The 10,274-nt window shown below is 37.5% G+C and overlaps 1 protein-coding gene across 2 annotated transcripts; it reads left to right on the forward strand.

Moving 5' to 3' along the window:
* The first annotated feature begins 1,485 nt into the window (after positions 1-1,485).
* smarcad1a (SNF2 related chromatin remodeling ATPase with DExD box 1a) lies at positions 1,486-9,886 on the forward strand. Of its 2 annotated transcripts, none has more exons than XM_081348448.1 (23): positions 1,486-1,872; positions 2,301-2,400; positions 2,558-2,663; positions 2,766-2,838; positions 2,981-3,054; positions 3,145-3,270; positions 3,358-3,436; positions 3,548-4,023; positions 4,582-4,778; positions 4,862-4,952; positions 5,066-5,165; positions 5,257-5,316; positions 5,515-5,590; positions 5,745-5,880; positions 6,062-6,193; positions 6,339-6,434; positions 6,702-6,819; positions 7,039-7,154; positions 7,660-7,848; positions 7,964-8,082; positions 8,886-9,068; positions 9,153-9,259; positions 9,378-9,886. In XM_081348448.1, exons 1-23 carry the CDS (start codon positions 1,767-1,769, stop codon positions 9,437-9,439), a joined length of 2,922 nt encoding a protein of 973 aa, XP_081204574.1. In that variant the 5' UTR covers positions 1,486-1,766; the 3' UTR covers positions 9,440-9,886. The 2 variants fall into 2 exon arrangements, with proteins under 2 accessions (XP_081204574.1, XP_081204575.1); XM_081348449.1 differs by having other exon boundaries at positions 2,766-2,832.
* The last annotated feature ends 388 nt before the right edge of the window (positions 9,887-10,274 follow it).

Consider the following 10,274-nt stretch of genomic DNA (forward strand, 5'->3'; position numbering starts at 1 on the left):
TTTTGTTTTAGGGGGTGGGAAGGAGCCAAATCGCAGACATGTTGCCACGGTGATAAGGTACTCCCTGCCGCCGTCGGGTCTCGGACAAGCAGGGAGCCATGGCGACTGGATAGTGACAGACAAAGTGACAAGTCCACAAGGATGGTAGGTCAACCTTGAGCACAATTCCTCAAACTTCCATAGGGATGTCATACACTTATGTAAGCCATTGACACAGTAAACCGATGAGAATGAGCATGGATGGAGTCTGGCCATCAATAACTTCCATTCTGCAGAGCTTTTGATGTATGCAAGTTTGCAGAAACATTACTCTGGTGTCACACGTTGTCACCATCATAAAGTTTCAACACATTTTCATTGCAATACTTTGCTTTACTTTGCTAATGGTATGTTATGCCTGCCTATGAGACTGCAGTAAAACTAACTGGGGTCCCTGATTCAGTTCCCTGCTGTTTAGGGTCAGGAGTCTGATCAAACTCAATGTCAGTGTGCCCATTGTGTGCATGGCACTAGTGTAAGTTATAGAAATCTCCATAGTGACAAGGAAAGGGAGACAGAGTGGCGGCATTGAATGCTCAGCACAATCCAGGACTGCATACTGCGTACATGTACTTTTGACATTGATTCTACAGTAGTATGTGGATGGTTGCCAACTTTTCTTATAATTATCACTGTTTATACATAAGAATTTCCTCTGTAAATTCACAATTAATCTTTTAAACAGCTAGCATCTTGCTAAAAATTCAGTGGGTGTATTAAATGATCAGATAGTTTGTGCATGCGCCGCTGTATAAAACTGAAACATTTGTCCATATGATTTCAGTAACCCAAATTATTCCAATGTTTACATGTGAAAATAGAATGGAATATGATCTTGACATGATATGTAATATGATATATGTTTAAAATCTAACAAAATGCTTTGCAAGTTTCCCAGTGACAAGGGTTTTGAGGACCTGTTGCCAGTCAGGCATTCTTATGCTTTTTCTGTCAGAAACAGACACACTGTCGCCCCCTAACGGACACGTAGGACATATAGTTTTGTAATCCAAATGTGTCTTTTTTTTACTGTCTATGGTGTCACCTAGTGGATGAGTGGAGTGATGTATAAATGTAAAAAAGTATGTGACGTTCCATGTTAAAATGTTAGAATTGTCAAACGTCTATTTTTAATTTTTCTTCTATCTATCTATCTATCTATCTATCTATCTATCTATCTATCTATCTATCTATCTATCTATCTATCTATCTATCTATCTATCTATCTATCTATCTATCTATCTATCTATCTATCATACACTTTATGTTAACATTTATTTAGTATTTACATTTCCTCAATATATTTTATATAGCTATACATCACTATAATTTATACATATTCCATTTTATTTTCCATAATTGTATCTCTGTAAAAATATCGTAAAGTTTAATGTTTATAATCCTGACTGAAAAAAAATTTAAAGGGAAAGAAGCCGCTGTATTTCTATTGGCTGAAAACCGGAAGTGACGCATGTCAGCCGGTGGCGGGAAGGTGTTATTTGCTGTATTCAGTACTTACAGCACCGTCATGCTAAAGAATTTAAGTCTTGGGTATTTCACATAATTAATATTTGAGTCACTTACTGTTGTATCTATATTATATCGATGAGACTTTCCTGAATATTTAATCACCGAACAGAATCAAGTGCACGAGCGTAACCGGCGGATTTAAGGTCGCTCTTTGCGCGAGACAGACGATTCTCATAACGGAAAATATTGATATTACAATGAGCTTTTTCAACTTAGACCGGTTCCGTTTCCAAAGAGACAACGCAGTTGACAATCACGGTAAATCGTTGGATGAATCCAGCTCGGATAAGGAGAACCAACGAGGTAAGAAGAACAAAATGCCATTTCCCGCCGGGGCTTTGTTCAGCGTAACGTTAAATAATAATGGCTAACGTTATGATTTAAACCCAGTGAGCTTCCTACCTAACGTTAGACAGCATGTCGGGGGCATTATAAAGAAACTTTGTTTTTATGTGTGATTGTGTTGATAAGAGATGACATACGAGTTTAATTGTACTGTAACTGTAATGTAAAGCCATGCATGTGGGTTCTCCATTTTTATCAGTGGTCAGTATATCAGCTAACGTTAAGGTTTTTTCTTCAAAGCCTTTGTTTTGAGGTTGACGCTGACCTGTCATCTATTAAACCCTATCCTTTGGCATATTTGGGAGTTGTGACTGAATCTTTGTAACATGACAGGATGGTGAATTCAACTAAAATGTTGTTTTGATTCAATTAATAATATTTTCCAGCCCACCAAAGAAAGATGGATGGTCGATGTGCATCAGGCAAGACATCAAGACACACATTGGAGGATGTATTTGCTGATGACAAAGTTGTCAAGATGGGCAAGTAAGCAAGACTACGGTATATGAGTTTGTCATAAGTGAGCCTGTAACACGCTGCTTCACATTTTCTTTAAATGTTAATTTATTTTGGTTGTTAATAATGAATTCTCTGCTGAAACCCATATAGTAATAGGTGCAATTAACATACAATTACTTCACAGGGATTCAACATCAGAGTCCAAGCACCAGATGAACAAGGATATAGAGGACAGAATCATCAAACTATTGGAGATCTTCCCTCAGAAGTGTAAGAAAGATCTACTTGAGGTAAAGAGTCCCTCTTTGGTGTAACATTAGTGCTTAAAGCAGGTGAATTTTATACTGTTTGCATTGTGAATTTTATACTGTTATGCAACTTTGTTGTGACAGGTTGTTGAGAGCACCAGCACACTGGAGGGAGCTATAGCACATTGTTTGATGGTTTATGGGGATGAAGGTAAAGGTGTGTTTATATATATATATATATATATATATATATATATATATATATATATATATATATATATTGCAGATTAAAGGCAATTTATAATTGAGGTACTGTATTTATAATCTAAATTTCAAATAAAGCTGTTTTTTTAATGTAGATTCAGGCAGACGGAAAGGCAAAGCAGGACATAGCGATGATGATGATCAGCCAAAGAAGAGGAGAAAAATTGTGGTAAGATCTTTTGAATCAGATGTTTTTAACCTGACATCTTTCAGTAAATAAGGAGAACTTCCTTTAAAATGGCTGTTGACTCTGATTTAGGGTTCAGATTCAGAATCTGAGGAGGATGAAGATTCTGAAGATGAGGAAAGTCAAGAGCCAAGCAGAGAGAGGCAGGAGGATTTATTGAAGAAGATGATGAAGAAACTACCTGATATCGAAAAAGAGGTAGGCTAAAGGTTTGAAGCCATACTGAAGTCATGACGCAAGAGCACTGGGATGTTCTGGAAAGTTTGTCTTTAATTTCTCCAACAGGTCCTGAGGGATGTCCTGAGAGAGCATGACTGGGACTATGACAATGCCTTGGGATCACTGCTTACGTTTTCATCAACAGGTGATTTGTTACTGCATTTCGGCTACATTTGAAGATTTAATTTTAGTCCAAATTGAAATTTCAATGTGAGAATGAGTTGACTAAAAACCATCCATGATTTATCACTTTAAGATTCAAGTTCACCAGAAGATCATAGAAAGCAAGAGTCAAAATCTTCTCACTCCAGGGAAAAAAATGACAAGACCCTACAAAAGCCAGGCAGCTCGTCTAGTCTGTCAAAATGGCTGACAGCAGCACCGTCTCCCATGTCAAAAGTCTCGAGTGTGTCTACTCCAAAAACACAAAAACCTGCAGTCAGCAAAAGCACGACCAAGAACGCATCCTTTAAACGGAAGAGGGGCGATGAATTGCCTCTTGATGACAGCAGTGCATCTGAGGACGAAGATGAGATTGACAGTGATGTTGAGAGTATCTCTGATGATCTGGACTCGGAGGAGGAGGACAGTGTCTCTGACACTCTTCAGGACAAGATCATTAAGTTTCTCCAAGAGGCTTCCCTAGATGAACTTGCTCTGATATCTGGTTGCTCGATCAAAAAAGCCCAGAAGATAATTTCGCTGAGGCCTTTTAACACTTGGAAAGATGTGGTAAGAATTGAATGTGCTCTCTGTACTGCAATATTAACTGTCACTCTTAATTATGTTATTGTGGTAGAATGGATCTTAAAGTCCTCAAAGGGCATTAGATCTTTTGGCTGCTTAGGCAGTTCAAATAGTATATTCAAAGATTCATTAAACTTGGGTAAAATCCTGTTTTTGGCTTAGCTGTTTTTATTTTATTCTGAGTGGCATTCTGAGTATTTCTGTCTGCTGACAGATTATTATTATTTTTTTATCTATCTAATTAAAAAGTTATATTTAATTATTAAAGCAAAATCTGTCACACTACTTTTAAAATGATTTGGAAACAAAATGGGAAATCACCAATCCATTCCATGCACTAAATGCCCAGCACCGTTAGCTATCCGTAGTCAAGACAGGTGATTCATGCTGGTGGAATGACATTGGGTGACGTTGCAATTCCCGATTGGAAAGGAAATTTACTGTGTCATCAAGCCCCATTTGGTGTAGAACGTCACTATTCGGTTACATTAACCACTTGACCCAATGGTGGAAAATCTCTAATTGTATTTCTCTTCCTTTTAGAAAGAGCAGTTCTTTAAGGATAATGGGCTGTCTATAGACCTGGTTCATGGCTGCAAGGTGGTGCTTAAGGAGAGGCAAGTGGTTCGAGACCTTATGGGAAGATGTGAGAAGATTGCACAGAAAATGACTAAAGATGTCACCCAGGTCATAGAAGCGCGCATGGGCTCCATAAAGCAGCCCAAAATCCTGAACAGCAAGTGAGCTCATTATCTGTTCTCACTATCACACCTAAGATATCAGGCTATTTAATTTTTTTTAATGGAAAATTATTTTTTGTTAGTTTAAAACTACAGCCATATCAGGTGATTGGCTTGAAGTGGCTGATTCTTCTGCACCAGCACAAGCTGAGCGGCATCCTAGCAGATGAAATGGTGAGTCGCTGTCCTCTTCAGTTTATATGGTGGTGTGAAATGATCCAAGGAGGTTACTGATTCCTTTTAAGCAAAGGACTATATTGGTTTTAAGTCATTTGATCTTTCCACAGGGGCTGGGTAAAACCATTCAGGCCATCTCTTTCCTGGCTCATTTGTATGAAAAAGGAATCAAGGGCCCTCATCTTATTACCGTACCCTCGTCCACACTGGGTAAGTGACACTTATTTCATGGAAATGTAGCAACTGAACTCTGCTCTGAAGTGCTGCATGAGATGATGATTTTCACCATTTTTCTTTGCAGATAACTGGGTTCGTGAGCTGGGTCTTTGGTGTCCTAGTCTCAAAGTTCTTATTTACTATGGTGAGTTAGTTTCCCGGCAAGCACATTTAAAAATATATATATTTTAACAAGTGTTATTATTTAAAGTTTTTCAATTATAAAAATATTTTCAAGGAATAAATTGATTTAAAATCCTAGATTTTCAATGTGTTCTTAGACCCCACCATAAATTAATACAGAATTCTTTTTCCCCTCTTTTTTTTGTGCTTAAACTTGTAGGGTCTGTGGAAGACCGCAGACATTTGCGACAAGACATCCTCAGTGGTTTGGTTGAATTCAACATTATAGTATCCACGTAAGTATAAGATGACTCTGTGAATTGCGAGACCATCCTTATGTATTGGTGCACTGAGTTAAAAAAACACACCAGACTTTGTATTCATGAAAATCAGTTGTATTCAGTGGTGCTAACACTTGCCTGCCCTTTTTTCTTGTTTCATCTGTATTAGCTACAATCTCACAATAGGGAATGACCATGACCGCAGTCTGTTCCGCAAGCTGAGGCTGAAGTATGCAGTGTTTGATGAAGGCCACATGCTAAAGAATATGAACTCGCTGCGCTACCGCCACCTCATGGCCATCAATGTCAGTACAAGCAGTCTTCTGTGCCGTAAACATTATTGTAAATACATTTGACACAAGCTCTTCCCTGCCATTCTCCCTCTTGGTGTAGTTTAGGAATTGCTTTATGAAGAGGAGGGTAGAAGAGTTGTTTGTGTATTTCTCTTAGTTGTACATGGCAATTTGTGTCTGTCTTCTTCTACAGGCTGAGCACAGATTGCTGCTGACTGGAACACCTTTACAAAACAACCTGCTGGAGCTCATGTCCCTGTTGAACTTCATCATGCCCTCTATGTTCTCTAGCAGCACCTCACAGATCTCCAAAATGTTCTCTACGGTATAGACAGTACACCGATTACGTCTAAGTAAAACTATATGTGCCATCTCTTTCAAAAATGAATCTAAATGCTACCCAGTCTAAGGAAAAAGTAATTCTATACCTAGAAGGAACGCACTCTCACGCAGACGATCTGCTTTTTCAGAGGTCGTCAGAAGAGGAAAGCAGTTTTCACAAGGAGAGAATTGCACAGGCCAAACTTATCATGAAGCCATTCATCCTGAGACGAGTCAAGCGTGAGGTAGACCCTTTTTTCCCCCAGTGTGATTATAATCTGATATTTGATATATTTTAATATATAAGTATAAGTTACTATATCTTGGCACAGAGAGACATGCATTGCATGACTGATTCATTTCTGAGAAAATCTCACAGAATTGGTCATCCATCAAAATAAAATGTATCTAAATTATTGTCCTCTTTGGTGAAAATATTGATAGAATTTTATATGACCAGTATATTTATTTTTTTACCCTCCCTGATTGTGTTTTTGCAAATGTCATTCTAGGTGTTGAAACAGCTTCCACCAAAAGTGGAGAAAATTGAAATGTGTCCCATGAGTGATGCCCAGCAGAAGCTATATGAAAAACTTTTCAAAAAACTCAAGAAGACTCCAAATGGAGACAGTATGTGCTATTCAGATTTTATGCCAACATGCTGTCTAGAAGTACTACACAATGTATTTTAGTTTGGCTATATTGTATTCAGATTTATTTATCTGGCTGTTAATACACTGGTTCCCTCTCAGCTGGAGGATCTGTAAAACAAAATGAGAATGTTGAACTGAGCTGTTTTCCTATCTCTGAGCACCTGTCTCATACTTCCTCTCATCTCTTTGTCCTCAGAGCGGGAGCTTTGCAATGTGATGATGCAGCTGAGAAAGATGGCTAATCATCCGTTGCTGCACCGCCAGTACTACACCAGTGACAAATTGGCTGCCATGAGCAAAGCCATGCTTAAGGTGAGGACTGGGAGATTAATATGTAAGGGAGGCTGAATAATAAAGATAAAACTGCATCTTAAAACATATTTCACCATGGATTCAGCTCTGGGAGCTTATTGGTTCTTTAATGTTGCACGTAGCTGTATTGTAATGGTTCTTAACCTGGAGGGGGGCCCTTAGCAAACATCCAAGGGGGCCTCAAGGGGACTTAAAATTATTTAAAATTACATGAAATGAGCGTTACAATAGGTTAAAACTACATACAAATGTTTTTTGTTTTTGTTTTTTATTACTCCCTCAACTCATATGCATATATTTCATATACATATATTTCTAGATATGCTAAGCTATAAAATATTTAATTGGTTAGAAAGTGAATAAAACATTTGTAAAAATCCTTATCCATTAAATCGCAAGCATTTAATAAGGTCACGAGGCCTTTGAATTTTGTACCTTGGAGTCAGAGAGGTTGAGAACACTGATGTATTGCATCGTTGAGCTGACATGGTTCTTCTTATGTTAGGAGCCGTCACATTATGATGCCGACCCTGCGCTGATTCAGGAGGACATGGAAGTGATGTCTGATTTTGAGCTGCATAATTTATGTAAGCAGTACTGCTCCATTAGCACTTTTCAGCTGAATAAAGAGCTCATCTTAGACTCTGGGAAGTTTGCGCTGTTAACCAAGACACTCGCCGAGCTCAAAGAAAAGGTTTGTCTTGATGCTGTTTAAACAGTCTCATGGTTCACTTTGAGGTGTCACTCCAAGGTGTAGTTTGTGGTTTATTGCTGCTAATGTGTTTAAAATAACTTTCTTTTACCCCAAGGGTGACAGGGTTGTGCTTTTCAGTCAATTCACCATGATGCTGGACATTGTGGAGATTCTGCTTAAGAACCTTGATCATCAGTTTGTTCGACTAGATGGTTCTACTCCCATGGCGGAGAGGTGGGCTTTAGTACCTTATGTCACTTTTTTTGCATTGCACTCAATTTAGATTTGATCTTCAGGACTGACCATCCTCGCTGTCACTTGGCAAGTAATAAAATGTGATCGTTCATACAGTAAATTGTAATTAAATATATTTTGTATCTACATTTACTGTGGCAGCCATAACTTAACTTGGTCATGACAAAAAGAGGCAAATTGAAAATGTTTACTCACTCACCAGTCGCTGATATGGCAATAAACTCAAATACTACTACTACTACTACTCATTCACCAGTCAGTTCATGGTGAAAGCAACATGTGATGTTGAATATTATTATTATTATTATGTCTAAGGAATATCATACTACTAAGATCTTTTTTTCATCCATGTTTTAAATGTATACAGTTCTGTTGTGCAGCATCTTATTTGACAAAAAAAAAATGCAATGTTTTGTTGAAAATTAATTGTTATATTTTCATTTGATTACATTTTAAGCTTAAGTTGTTAAAGTTTATGTAAATTTGTAAAAATAATAGAAAAGTAAACAATTTAGGGGAAATGAGATGGATTTCATAGATATAGCTACTCTGGTGTTTAATTATGAACAAACAAGTTTATATATTTACACTCATTCTCAAGGTCTAACAAATATGTGGAAAGCATTTCCTTCCCTGTTAATTGTTCATTAATATTGTGATAAATATCGATAACGTATGATACAGAAAAATATTTTGACTATTTTTGGCCATTTCGCCCAGCCCTATTCTGCTGCCTATCTAAACTAATGTTAAATCTAATTCAACCCTCTTTGTTTCTCTAGGATTGGTCTCATTGACAAATACAATACAAGTCCTGAGATCTTTGTGTTCCTTCTGTCGACCCGGGCTGGTGGCCAGGGAATCAACCTGGCCTCGGCTAACACAGTCATACTGCATGATATTGATTGCAATCCATTTAATGATAAACAAGCAGAGGACCGCTGTCACCGAATGGGTCAAACCAGGTTAGTGTCAACAGTAAAATAGAGATCATCAGGAACAAAGAAGGAAATTTAGTTCCTGATCAAGGTTTTTTTTTTTCATTGCAGAACAGTGCAGGTGATCAAGCTCATCAGCAGGGACTCGATTGAGGCCAGCATGCTCCGCGTTGGACAGGAGAAGCTAAAATTGGAACAGGACATGACCACTGATGAAGGTGAGTGTCTGCACACAAACTCTATCAGACCCACAGGTCACAAATTTGAAAATTGAAAATGTTTAGTTCATTAACTACTATAGAAGGCTCTTCAATAAACTTTTGTCGCTTTGTTCAGGGGAGGACGGTGCTATGACTGAACAAATGGCAGAGCTGCTCAAAGTTTCACTTGGCCTTTGAAACCTAAAGAACATGGAGACATTGCTGCTTGTGGATTTCCCTCCACTCATCAAGTGCGAACAGCAACCTGAAACCATAAACCTGACCTTTAAATTACCAGCTTACTTCATGGGGGATTTGGTGAAAACTGGCACTTTCCGATGTTCAAATATTTGTGGTCCGTTATTAAACACACAAATCTTGGAAAAATGTTCTGGCCATAGAGGAGACTGTATTACTTGGGGATCACCTGAAATACTTAATCTTCCACACTATATCTTATGTGCCATCTGAATGACTGTACTGAACCTACCTGGGAGTTTAGCCCCCACAGGACTGGCGAGTTGGTTGCAGATTGCAGACCTGCTGTAAATAACATATTTCTGTTAAACTGGTTACACTTGTTGTTCTGTGTGTGTCCCCTTATATTATGTTTTTCTAAATAAAAATATTTCAATTTACTTAGTCTAAATTGATTTAGATAAAAATGTTTCTTTCAAATCTAAAATATCTGCATATGTATCCATAAAAACAAAATTCATCCCTTAAAATTCAATTGAACATTTGAACAGAAATTTAGATCACTTCAATTAAAATAAAATAAAAACTCGTTCCTGAAAACGGTTTAAAACGAGGCTCTAGTTAAAGGGAGAAATATTTATTAATATTTATGCAGTAAAAACATTTAAATTTGGTTTAAATTCAAAAACTTTAAAGACACTACACCCGTCAAATAGTAAGATGATAAATAAAGAAAATATGAAATTGTATTACACTTATTTATTTTTTTGCCGTCACTGTCTAAATTGATTACAATTTTGCTTGCATCACTAAACATAATTGATTGGTGTTTTAA

This window comes from Scardinius erythrophthalmus (assembly GCF_964197995.2).
Source record: "Scardinius erythrophthalmus genome assembly, chromosome: 20".
NCBI lineage: Eukaryota > Metazoa > Chordata > Actinopteri > Cypriniformes > Leuciscidae > Scardinius > Scardinius erythrophthalmus.